General features: G+C 32.9%; 3 protein-coding genes across 3 annotated transcripts; all 3 read left to right on the plus strand.

Moving 5' to 3' along the window:
• Positions 1-4,147: 4,147 nt before the first annotated feature.
• LOC140442239 (uncharacterized) lies at positions 4,148-6,464 on the plus strand. Its single transcript, XM_072533316.1, has 2 exons — positions 4,148-4,357; positions 5,193-6,464. The coding sequence occupies exons 1-2, from the start codon at positions 4,148-4,150 to the stop codon at positions 6,462-6,464; spliced, it is 1,482 nt and encodes a 493-aa protein (XP_072389417.1).
• A 31-nt stretch (positions 6,465-6,495) lies between these two features.
• LOC140442240 (uncharacterized) lies at positions 6,496-8,487 on the plus strand. The gene has a single exon (XM_072533317.1). The coding sequence runs from the start codon at positions 6,496-6,498 to the stop codon at positions 8,485-8,487; it is 1,992 nt and encodes a 663-aa protein (XP_072389418.1).
• A 146-nt stretch (positions 8,488-8,633) lies between these two features.
• On the plus strand, positions 8,634-9,326 carry LOC140442241 (uncharacterized). Its single transcript, XM_072533318.1, has one exon. It carries the CDS (start codon positions 8,634-8,636, stop codon positions 9,324-9,326), a length of 693 nt encoding a protein of 230 aa, XP_072389419.1.
• Positions 9,327-13,506: the final 4,180 nt, after the last annotated feature.

The following is a 13,506-nucleotide window of genomic DNA, read 5'->3' on the forward strand; positions in this document are numbered from 1 at the left end:
AATAACACATTATTTAATCGTTTATATCGAAATAACAAGAAATAGTCTATTACAATGGCCAGGTAAGATCAATCACTAATCAAATACCTATTTAGGAGTTTTGTTCACATCCTCTTGTGTTTTTAGGGAGATATAATTAAAATATATTAACTGATTCCAAACTTTGTACATATTTGAATTTTGAAATGAAACTTTGTATTTTATTCTACTTTATAACCACAGCTCTACAATTAGCATATTTATTAAAAACTGTTGCATAACTCTCAATTTAATTTTTTTTATAGTGTATAAGACAGTTCTGTAACAAATAGTTGTGAAACGTTAGAAAACAAAATCATAAATACAACGCAGTGAAAGAAACAGTTTTATGTTTTTTTTTAATTTCTCGAAGAATGAAAGAGTAAAGAAAAGAGTTTTGAAATTGATTGAAATTGGTATCAATTTCGTTAAATAAATTTTCAAAATAAATTAAAGTCAACTCTGTCGCATCCATATGTGCAGTGTCTGTCCTGTTTTCATTCAAATAATATGGCGTCAAGGTCACCGAATTTTGACTAAAAAGATCAAAGGTACCGCGGTAGAGTGGAATACTGGTTGTTATTTATACTGTGGCTAAACATTGTATGCAGTAAATACAATTATAAATTAAATTGCAGTGTTACTATTAATATGGAGGCAAAAATAAAAAATGGATTCCAGAAAATAAATCATAAAATATCTTTTCAACCAAATATCACATCCACTGTAAAATACAATTAATAATTAAATATTATTATATCAATATTTTGGAGCAACATTTAAGGTCATGGCATATTATCATGCACGTTGCGTTTCCAGCACGTAGCGTTTAGTTTCCGAAAAATATAATTTAAATGGTTTTAAATATGAACAATTCACACTGCCAGGATAGCGTATCAGACACCTTAATCCGTTCAGTATATTCGAAAACAATATTTTACGGATGCCGACGGCTACGTAACGAGTCGTAACCTGTTGGTACGGATAATGTGAATTAGAAGTTCGTCGTTTTCCCCTCGTTGTTTATTTAGGTATTTGTTTGATTTTGATACAGAGTATTTAAAAAAATAATTTTCGAGGCTATTTTGTCATTTATGCATGTGTTTTCATTGCTTTGTGACGTAAACACGGAAGTAATAAACAATTAGGACTTTTGCTCGGAAGTGATACCTCTTCTTTTTTTAAAAAATCTTTTGTTTTGATATTTACAGTTTGATAGTACAAGTTAAAATGAATTTCGAAAAATTAATTCAACTCTTACGCGGTGAAGAAAGTATATAACTACAATGATAAATGCTATCATGATGCAAATAAAAAAGAAAATATTCGGAGGGAAATCGCACGCAAATTAGGACAAAATGGTAAGTAGGTATCAAATAATACCACAAATATTGAATCCGTCTAAAATGTATTAATTACATGAAATACATAGGAATTATTGTTTTACAGTCAAGTTTTTCAGCAGCAGATTGAAAAAATGTTTTAAAGTTGTCCCGTACTGTGATTGCTAATAATGAATTTTTGTCGCGAAAAGCAAGAACACACTTTCACCGCACCAAACTGAAACGTTCTCTATATGAAAATGTGAACGCGCAGTCCGATTGCTGGACTGGAAACGCTACGTGCCGAAAAATATACGTGCATGATAATATGCCGCGACCTTAACGCCGGATTTCATGACAACCTAAAGTACACTTTAACTAATGTTCATTTTAGACTAAATTGCATAACTGTATATTTTGTCAATCCAAACCTTTCAAAGAAACATACATCACGTTGGTTTAAATAATTAATTCTTATCCTGTCAACTTTTGGATGGCATAATCCGAACTTAAAGAAATATTTAAGTAGCATTTTTTTTAAAATTTGAAAAAAAAATTGTAAACGAAATTGAACATTGAATCAACATGATTATTATTGAAATTTACACTTTAAAGTGAACTTTAATTTAATGTTCACGTCAAACTTATTACGAAATACAGCGTAAAAATGCAGAATTTGGGTAATGTTGCTTACTTCTGCTTTATTATGATTACTTTTCTCGTTGCATTAATTTGTGCTTAGAAGTTGGAAACCGATAGAACTTGAATTTACTATTTTTTGTTGTATTTTTACAATTTATAACACAGAATTTGCGAAATCCCATTTTCTTCAATAACTATTACTTATGTAATATGCTAACAAAGTTGCAAGATTTTACCGCTGGCGCACGATCGTTTCATTGGACAATCGACATAATTCTTTGTAATCAGAATTCCAGTGATATATTGCACAATTCGTTTATTTTGAATTTTCTAGCCGTTCTGCAAAAAATTGATTGAAATAGGCCACTTATCTTTAATTATTTTGTTTATAGTTCTTCCTGGAAGGTTTAAATCCATGTAATATGTTTTTATTACCTTGGAAAAGAGAGTCTCAGAAGGTTGAGTGTAAATTGGTGGTATTTTATTTTTGCACAATTATTGGTCTTCATATCTTGTCAATTTCTTGTAACTTTTAACGCATATAGGAGTTTTTTTTGTATGTAGTGTAAGAGATGACTCTTTAGCTTCAACTTCAATAATAGTAATAGGAGTAGATTTTAAGTAAACAAGACACATACTCAAACATTTATTCTTTTCGGTTTCAATTTTATTAAAGTATCCTGTTGGCACTTACCCATATAAATGACAATTATTGCGTAACAACAATATTGAATATTTTTATCTTATTTTGTGTCATATTATTTTATATCACACTGTATATTAGTTTAAGATTTATAAAATTCTCTGTACCATCCAATAATCTCTATGGCGTCGATAACTTGTATTCAAATAACTTTCTAGACATAAGCTTCTAAAATCGTCAAAGAATCATAACAATGAAAGGATTAGTAATTCCAAATTATCGGTTTAAGTCATTTGAAATTTCCCAATATTAACGAAGGTTACCCTTCTCAGGTAATTTTAACAATAAAATGAAAGTCGAAGGTATTGAATGTAGACATATCCGTTAAATACGTCAAGGGGGCCAGGGGGAGATTTCTTAATGTTAAGAAACGGTTACGAGCCGAGTGATAAAAATCAGTTTGCATCAGTTAGAATCCAGCATTGGATGAGCTATAGGCTCTACTCGCGCTAGCCGCACTTCAGAAAGTTTAACACAGTCGGGATATTAATAAGTTACTCAGTTCGTGTCAATATTGTATCACCGACAATTGATCTAATTTTATAGTTTCATAAAGTTTAATTTCATAAATCAGCTATTATAAGCAAGTTATCGGCGTCCAAAATACGTTGTTGTAATAGTTTAAATAGACTTGTTAAAACGTTCTTTTCGAAATTTTCATTTGTCCCAGTTTTCTGGGTGGTCCTTCAAAGAAGTATATAAAGTGAACCTATTTTCCTAAGGACAAATCTTGTTCTCCAAGGGAAAAAACCAGCGACCTATGACTGGTGCGCGAAACAAAGGCATCAGGACAAGGTGTAAGGACAAACACACCTGCATCTTCGCTCATGTTCCTTCGAACCGGGTATCTTCACATTTCAACTTCGAATCAGAGATCTTCGCATGTCTCATCTTCAAGTTAGACATCAACGCAGCATCTTCAGGGTCTTCCAGTAGGACGCCTCCAGACTCCTTCATCCTGGTAGCTGATTTCACGCTTAGCATCACACTCACAACAAACTGTAAGTTTTTTAATTTTAGTAACATTTGTGAAGTGCATACTATGAACTCTTTTTGAACATTTATTGAACATTTTCGTTATTTCGCTATTCCTTTTATAATTATTGGACATTATCATATTTTCGCTATCTCTCTGTGTTTATTACTATTCTTCTGTTTTTTTAATTTAAAGATCAAATTGTTTCACATAGTTCTCGCTCATCAAATTTTTATTTAATTCACTCAGCTAATCATGAATAAAACGGTTGATGATCTTGTTAAAGTATAAGATGACCGTGTTAAGGCAAGAGTTCGAAGTAAAGCTTGGATAACTAGATTGGAGAATTGGTTTAAAGAAAATGAAAAAATTAATATTTCAAAAAATGAACTGATTTCTAGAAAAGACTATTTATCAAAAGTTTTTGACAAATATCTCGAGGTTCAAAATGAATTAGAAACAATAGATGATGCATTTGCTGTTGACATGGCAGATGTAGAAGACATATTTTTAACCTTAGAATCAGCTCTAAAGGATAAAATTGATAAAATTTCAGTAAATTCTGTTGTGGGCATCTCAGCTCAACAAAATTATTCAAATAACCATCATATCCGCCAACCGGAAATAAAAATTCCACATTTCGATGGAAATATAGCAAACTGGACTAGTTTCATCGAGATGTTTACAAAACTTATCGTAAATGATTCAAATCTTTCAGATATTGAAAAACTAATTTACTTGAAATCAATTCTCAAGAACGAGCCTCTACAAATAATTGAAAATTTGGAAGTTGTAGGCTCAAATTTTTCCGTTGCTCTCGATACACTTAAGAATAGATTCGAAAACAAATGTTTAATAATTAACACTTATTTAAAATAACTTTTGAATGTTCCTTCATTACCAAAAAATACTGCTCAAAACTTGCGAGAATTTTTAACTCATATAAAGTAGAATTTAAGTGCGCTAAATAATTTAAATATCTCCAACAATCTTGCAGATTTAATTTTAATTCACATATTCACACAAAAATTAGATTTAAATATGAAACGATCCTTTGAATCCGAAAGAGATTTCAACGAACTTCCTACAATAGATGAGTTTTTGAATTTCATTGAAAAGAAATGTAAGATATTGGAAAATTTGATCTTTGAAGAAAAAACAGTTTATAAATCAAAACCGTCTCTTCATACTTCTGTAAATAATAGAGATACACCTTTTAAATGTTTTGTATGCAATTCTAACTCACACAAAGTATACTCTTGCCAACAATTTTTAAATTTATCCGCTCAAGAGCGTATACAAAAAGTAAAAAACAAAGGTTTTTGTCTTAATTGCCTTGCTAGTGGTCATATATATAATTCTTGTTCCTCATCTTCGAATTGCAAAACCTGCAATAAAAGACATCACTCTTTGCTTCACATTTCGCATTCGTCGGAAAATACTTCACGGCAAAGTTCGTATAGGTCGAATTCTGAGTCAACCCGCCCAAAATCAATTTGTTCGTAATTCACGTCATCAACGTCCAAATCAGCATTCGTCTCAATCCACTTCAGAGAATATTCAAGCAAATTCGCAGAACAACTCTGTTCCAAACGCAATTCCGCAATGTTTACCAGATACGCAAAATCTACCAAGTCCGAGCAATATTTCGTCCCACTCTGTATATTCAAACAATCTGCAAATTTTACTCGCAACTGCTTTGGTAACTGTTTACGATGTTCAAAATAAGCCCATCTCCGTTCGTTGTTTAACAGACTCCGGTAGCCAAGTTTCGTTCATAACAGACAGGTTAGCCAAAAGAATTTGTTGTTCACCCTATACCAGAAATCTTCAAATATCAGGTATAGCTCAAACTTCTTCTGTTTCAAACAAGATGGTAGACCTTAAAATCTATTCAAACACATCTCCTGGTAAAAACTTTAATCTATCCTGTGCTGTCCTCGAAAGCATTACGTGCCAGCATCCACAAGTCGCTCTGGATTTAAATTTATTAAAAATAGCAAAAAATGTAAAACTTGCAGATCCACATTTCTGTACCCCGTCGGAAGTAGACATCCTTTTAGGAGCTGATATTTATTTCGACCTAGTTACTTATGGCTTAATAAAATTAGGCCCAAACCTTCCTATTCTTCAAAACACTCATTTGGGTTATATTGTAGGTGGAAATATCCCATACGCTCGTTATGCAATGTTAGGATCAAACGCGACTCCTTCAACGAATAATGCACACTCACATTATTCAAATATTTCATTACACGCACAAACAGCTGATCTTGATTCTCTTTTAAAGAAATTTTGGGAAATAGAAGAGACTAAACCACTCTCTTCTATTCAATCAAAAACATTAACTCCCTCAGAACAGAGAGCTGAGGACATATTCAAATCTTCGCTAACAATTCTTCCTAGTGGCAGATTTCAAGTAGACCTACCTCTGAAGACCCCTAGTGAATATCAGAAATTGGGTGAATCATTTCATTTGGCAAAAAGACGTTTTTTCAATCTTGAAAAAAGGCTCAACAAATCAGACGAATTACGGCATCAGTACACTGAATTCATATCAGAATATGTTACTTTAGGTCATTGTAAATACGTTCCTCTTTCTAAGATTAATGAATCGTCCGAACATAAGTTTTTTCTCCCACATCATTGTGTTTTCAAGCATGATAACTTAACTACTCGACTCAGGGTTGTATTTGATGGATCAATGAAATCAACCTCAAATGTGTCTCTCAACGATATTATGCTCAAAGGTTATACTGTACAACCTGATTTGTTCGAAATTCTAATTCGCTTTAGACTCTAAAAATATACTCTCATCGCAGACATCGAAAAAAATGTTTAGTCAAATAAGAATTAACCCGAAACAAACATTTCTATTAAACATTCTGTGGCGCAATTCCCCGCAAGAAGAATTAAAATGTCTAGAACTTCAGACCGTGACCTACGGCACAAATTCAGCTAGTTTTTTAAGTACCAGGTGCCTTAAAGAGTTAGCAGTTCGCAATCAAGAAAAATACCCATTAGCTGCTGAAGCTCTAGAAAATTCTTGTTATGTAGATGATATTTTACATGGTGCAAATGATATCGACACTTTGTACAAGACTTATAAGCAACTTTCTACGAGTCTAAATTCCGCTGGAATATCACTCCATAAATGGAGCTCTAATTCTTCCGAGTTTCTCGATTCTATTTCCCCTGAATCCCAAAAATCTAATTATGTAGTAAAACCCGGTAATTCGTCAAATAAAGTTCTTGGAATATGTTGGAATTCTCATTCTGACATGTTCTCTATCTCTCTTCCTGACATTTCTAGTGAACCAAAATACACAAAAAGAGAAGTTCTATCAATTATCGCCTCTATTTTTGATCCTCTTGGTCTAATAAATCCGATTACTGTATCTGCAAAGTTGTTAATGCAAAAAATTTGGATATGCAACTTAAATTGGGATGACAAACTCACAGGAGAAATTTCATCAGAATGGTTGAATTTTCTAGGTCACATTCCTGATCTCGCAAAACTTACAATCTCAAGACCTCTGCTCAATCCGCTCAATATTTCTCGAATTGAAATCCATGGTTTCTGTGATGCAAGCATGAAGGCATATGGTGCTTGTATTTATTTACGGGTTTTACATGAAAATGGAACCGTTTCGTGCAACTTAATCACTTCAAAGAGCCGTGTAGCTCCGCTAAAAACCATTTCCCTACCCAGGCTTGAATTATTAGGGGCTGTCTTGCTTTCTACCCTGATTTCAAATATCGTTCACATTATTTCACCCAAGGTTTCTTCCATAGCTTCGGTTAGGCTGTGGACAGACTCCCAAATTGTACTAGCGTGGATAAATTCTCACCCTTCTCGTTGGTCAATCTTCGTAGCAAACCGTATAACTCAAATACAGGAGTTAACGCGAACTTATTTATGGAATCACGTAGGGTCTAAAGATAATCCAGCAGATATTCTGTCTCGCGGTACCACGCCGTCCCTGCTGGTAGACAATACATTATGGTGGCATGGGCCCCACTTTCTAATGAACAGAACCACTAAATTTAATGAATTTGTTCCATATATTGATTTAACAGATGTCCCTGAAATAAAAGGTACTCTACACGCAGTAAATAATTCGAAACCTACTCTATATACAACTTTTTGTAAATTCTCATCTTTCACTCGGTTACAAAGAGTAATTGCATATTGCAATAGGTATATTTACAACCTTAAAAATAAAGAAAACAAAAGAAATGGTGTACTTTCGGCTACCGAACTAATAGAAGCTGAGCAGAGAATAGTTAAAATCATTCAACTAACATTCTTTCAATCAGAATTTAAAGATTTAAAGCACCAGAAAACAGTCAAAAATAAGGCTATCTTAAATTTAAATCCATTTAGAGACACATCTGGTTTAATAAGAGTTGGTGGACGACTTCGCAACGCAAATGTTTCGTATAATCAAAAATTTCCACTTCTTCTTCCTACAAAATGCCAGGTAGTTAGATCGTTGCTTGAAAGAGAACACATTCGCCTATTGCACACAGGCCCTCAAAATACATTGTCAAACATTAGACTCACTTATTGGCCTCTTGATGGACTGAGAGAAATCAAGAGGATCATCTACAAATGTAAGAACTGTTACAGATTTAACGCAAGACCAGCTCATCAAATAATGGCCGATCTACCCAAAGAACGGTTTCAGGTCTCTCGACCATTCACAAATGTCGGTATCGACTACGCGGGCCCATTTCAAATAAAATCTTCAAGACTGCGACGTGCACCCACTTGTAAGGCTTATATAGCAGTATTTGTATGCCTCGTTACTAAGGCCATATAGAGCTAGTGTCCAGCCTTAGCACTGAAGCATTCCTACTAACGTTGAAAAGATTCATTTCACGTAGAGGTATTAAAATCATTTATTCGGACAATGCGTCCAACTTTCTTGGAGCTCGTAATCAGTTAAAAGAGCTTTACTACTTTTTTATGGGAGCGGACGTCCTACCTACCATAAAAGAGTTCGCAGCCTCAACATTAATTGAGTGGAAATTCATTGCACCTAGATCTCCACACCAGGGTGGAATTTGGGAAGCAGCTATAAAAAGCTGCAAGTATCATTTAGTAAGGATGATGGGCAATAATATTTTTACATTCGAGGAATTAACCACTATTTTGGCTCAAATAGAAGCTGTTTTAAATTCACGACCCCTCTGTCCATTGTCAGAAAGTCCAAATGATTTTTCGTTTCTAACACCTGCTCATTTTCTCATCGGAAGCAGCATCACTTCCTATCCAGAGAAAGATATCTCGACAAGATCCGAAAATAGTTTGTCACTGTGGCAGAAATGCAGCAAAATTCAGCAGCATTTCTGGAAATGTTGGTCTAGGGATTATTTAAATCGCCTCCAAAATAAGCCCAAATGGTTTCTCCCTCAAGAAAACATTAAAGTCAATGATCTTGTACTCCTAATCGATGACAACGCTCCTCCTCTAAAATGGCCACTGGCAAGAGTAATCGAAACATTGCCAGGTAAAGACGGCAGGGTTAGAACTGTAAAACTAAGAACTAAAGACGGAACATTTATAAGATCTATTATTAAAGTATGTCCTTTACCTCATACTCATTTAGATGTAGGTCACATCAACGGAAGGACTATGTTGCGTAACAACAATATTTAATATTTTTATCTTATTTTGTGTCATATTATTTTATATCACACTGTATATTAGTTTAAGATTTATAAAATTCTCTGTACCATCCAATAATCTGTATGGCGTCGATAACTTGCATTCAAATAACTTTCTAGACATAAGCTTCTAAAATCGTCAAAGAATCATAACAATGAAAGGATTAGTAATTCCAAATTATCGGTTTAAGTCATTTGAAATTTCCCAATATTAACGAAGGTTACCCTTCTCAGGTAATTTTAACAATGAAATGAAAGTCGAAGGTATTGAATGTAGACATATCCGTTAAATACGTCGAGGGGACCAGGGGGAGATTTCTTAATGTAAAGAAACGGTTACGAGCCGAGTGATAAAAATCAGTTTGCATCAGTTCAAATCCAGCATTGGATGAGTTATAGGCTCTACTCGCGCTAGTCGCACTTCAGAAAGTTTAACACAGTCGGGATATTAATAAGTTACTCAGTTCGTGTCAATATTGTATCACCAACAATTGATTTAATTTTATAGATTCATAAATCAGCTATCGTAAGCAAGTTATCGGCGTCCAAAATACGTTGTTGTACCTAATTATTTTAATAGACTTTTTAAAACGTTCTTTTCAAAACTTTCATTTGTCCCAGTTTTCTAGGTGGTCCTTCAAAGAAGTATATAAAGTGAACCTATTTCCCTAAGGACAAAACTTGTTCCCCAAGGGAAAAAACCAGCGACCCATGACTGGTGCGCGAAACAAAGGCATCAGGACAAGGTGTAAGGACAAACACACCTGCATCTTCGCTCAACAATTATAGTCGAAAATTGAGCAATAGAATAGCAATGCAATATTCGGGTCAGTCCCCCAACTGGTTCTACAAAATTCTTAAAGGATATTCATGGAGTTTACGATCCAAATATGTGCCAAGATCTTTTACACAATTTTTGATTGGAAATTCTATTATTCCTAATTTGAAGTTACCCTGAGGAGTTTTGCATTTTTTGAAAAAAAATAAAACGAATTTCAGTCTTTGTAGTTGATACGGACAAGCCTAGAGAATGGTAATAATTTTTTATACAATCTAGTGTAAATTCGAGTTGATGCCTACAAATGTCCAGGGTAGCATCGGCATAAAACACAACAGCATCTGCAAACTATAGTATATTAGAGTGTGGAGGTAATATTTGTTCTAGATCTATATTGTACAATGAAAAGAGAAGAGGACTTAAAATACTACCCTGTGGTATATCTTCTTATAAAGTTTCTTATAAATAATATCTAAATTTATGATATCAAACGCAGAGGTTACATCTATAAATGCTGCAGCTGTTGACGCTTGATTTGTAAAATTGACCTGAACAGCTATAAACTCTGTTTTCGATAAGTCTAATTTTCAGTGAGTTTTAATGAACTAATTATATTAAGAACCAATTTTAAAATTACATTATTTAATTGTGGCGACACTCCTTGTGTCAGCAAATTTGTTGTATTTCTATTCTCTGTATATTTAGAGATATTATAAATACCTCCTTTTTGTCTAGGAATATTTATTGGGGAAATTATTTCTTTTCTAGCTGATTCCAAAGGATCGAGAAAACTTGGACGTTGTCACTTTAAATTTGATTTTTCTGGACTAATGCTGGTATGTATAACACATTTGTGAGAAGAAACTTTTTGCGAATGAAGCTGATTGATTTGGAGTTACTGGAAAGAACTACTAATTCTGGCAGCAATATTGGCATAAGAGACTTTCGGAATTTATTTACATTACAGGCATCAAAGAAATAGATTTAGTGATGACATAGTATTCTTAATTTGTTTCTGCCTAGAGAACTCAGTGTATGCACTTAGGTGTGTCGTAAAACGATTAACTTGGCAGCTAAAATAATACACACTTTACACTACATGATTTATCATATGATTTGGTCATGAAGTGATGTTTACACTGTATGATTTGTCATAAGCACTGTCATGCGGCTCGTCATAGCTTGTCACAGGAGAATAGGACGGTACCTATTCCGCATGATAAAATCATATGATTTTCGGTAATAATACGAGTAACACCAACATATTTAAATATCGCGCCTTACTCTCATGTCAATTTAGCAACATTCCCTTACCAAAAGACAACATTCTTTATTTATTTAATTGATTGTGTGTTGCATTTATATTGAACCTATTATCTAATGTGTGCTATTTTTTGTCGTATTTTTCTTTTATTATTGATTTAGTTTGTTTTATTCTTAGTTTAGTGCTTTATAGTCTTCTTAATCATAATTTTAGTTTAGTTTCTTTATTAATTATTTTTAATTTGGTATAATATCAACACTAAATTTGATACACCTTGTCCACGATTTCTTCGTAAGAGCCACCTGTAAGCCCAAAGGCGCCTGATCTTTTTCTTCTTACTGCTGTACGCAGTTGTTGCAGGCGTATTATTATTAAAATTCGGGAAGCCAATGCAATCAAAGATTTATTTTCCATTATAATGGTTTCAAAATCTAATAGTTATTACTTATACTGTGTCTAATATCTCTATGACCATAAACAAAAAGAAAAATCAATAAAACCTCACTCATTGTCACTCATATCATAAGTCATAACTTATCATGCAGTGTAAACACGATTTTTTAAAACATCATAGAAACGAGGAATCATAACAAATCTCGTATGATATTGTCATGTGATAAAATCATGTAGTGTAAAGTCTACATAAGTTAGAGTATATTCATTTACTGTACAAACTTTTTGTCATGACATTTGTTGCACCTGGGACATGATGCCATTGAGATCCAAGATGTCCAAAACGAAGGCAAGAAATAATAAAACTTTTTTAATATAAGGTTTAACTTCTTTAATTACTTTATTAATTATAATATATTTAGAGTTTGTGCTTTAAAATTTACAATACATTGTTTTGTTGGAACCTTGTCTATTACTGTTGCATCTTCAATGTTTTTCTACCTTTCTATTTATTCTTCTAAACGAATCTACTTCAAACTTACAGTGCACATAGTATTTTTTAATTCTCTTTTTGATACATTTCTCAGAAAATTCACTATATGTCTCTAATAATACCCTAGCTATGGAGTATAAACTTCGGAACGTAAACATCAAAATTGTTGTTTGTAAATAATGAGAAGTTTTTTGATTGATTAAAAAATTGGCTGATTGATGGTCTTTAAATTTAATTCTATTCTTGCCGATTGAATCAATACAAGTAATTTTGTTACCTAAATTCGAAAGTATAATATCACCGATTTTGATGGCATTAGCTTACTTTTAAAATCAGGAGTATTATTTTCTGTATATGTGTTACGAGCAAAGCCCGAAATTGGACAATCCTAGCATTGTACGGAAATTATTGTTCATTTCTAGCATTGAACCCTCAAACTGTACAATGTCCAAAATGATCAATATTAAAAATGATTATCGAAACGCTCATTGAATCGAATCGATTTATTGACACACCAAATCAAAAATTGAATATTTCTTGTTAATTATTTGATATAGTTGTTCTTTTTCGAATCGACAGTGTGATAATATGCTGTGCCAAACTAAAATATAAATAATAAGAAGAAATTGTTCGACAATAGAGTGATAATGTTAGTAAAACATTTCAAAGTTTCAAGAGATAGATACATCACTATTATACAGAGATTCAAGAGATCTGTATGATAATTTAATCCTACAATCCAGAGAAGTCAGAAGCCCTAATTAATTATGGATTTAACACCTCATCGATGTTTGTTTGTCTTGGATATTACGGATAATCGTAAAAATCGATATCTGTCATATTCTCTCAAAATTTGACGCCTACTTATTGAAATTCGAACATTGTACAGTAACTCTTTTATACAAAGTCCGACGATTATGTCTATTTTGAAGATTGTATAGTCAAGGTGTACAATGCTAGAAGTGGACAAGATTTTACCAACAAAAGAACAATTTTTGGGAGCTATTTTTTATGCTACTGTGTTTGACGTTTATAAATGTTAAAGTCATAAAATCAGTTCAAATGATAATTAAGAAAGTCCGAGAAATAGAAAATAGTAGTTCAACTAATAATAAATTCTCTTCCCTATCAATCAACAAAACAAACAGTATTTTTGAATATAGAAAACCGAACGATTCTTTTCACAGATGAGACTTACTTACATTCGGATTTAACGGAATACAACTGGAGAGATAACAGTTAGC

Source organism: Diabrotica undecimpunctata, chromosome 5 (genome assembly GCF_040954645.1).
Source record: "Diabrotica undecimpunctata isolate CICGRU chromosome 5, icDiaUnde3, whole genome shotgun sequence".
In the NCBI taxonomy this organism is placed as follows: domain Eukaryota; kingdom Metazoa; phylum Arthropoda; class Insecta; order Coleoptera; family Chrysomelidae; genus Diabrotica; species Diabrotica undecimpunctata.

What these genes read in the sequence shown, in the direction of transcription:
- LOC140442239 (XM_072533316.1), top strand. Translation starts at nt 4,148, where the DNA reads ATGGCAGATGTAGAAGACATATTTTTAACCTTAGAATCAGCTCTAAAG. An exon ending in AGATGTTTACAAAACTTATC is followed by an intron (nt 4,358 to 5,192) that starts GTAAATGATTCA and finishes CGTCCAAATCAG; the next exon opens with CATTCGTCTCAATCCACTTC.
- LOC140442241 (XM_072533318.1), top strand. Translation starts at nt 8,634, where the DNA reads ATGGGAGCGGACGTCCTACCTACCATAAAAGAGTTCGCAGCCTCAACA.
- LOC140442240 (XM_072533317.1), top strand. Translation starts at nt 6,496, where the DNA reads ATGTTTAGTCAAATAAGAATTAACCCGAAACAAACATTTCTATTAAAC.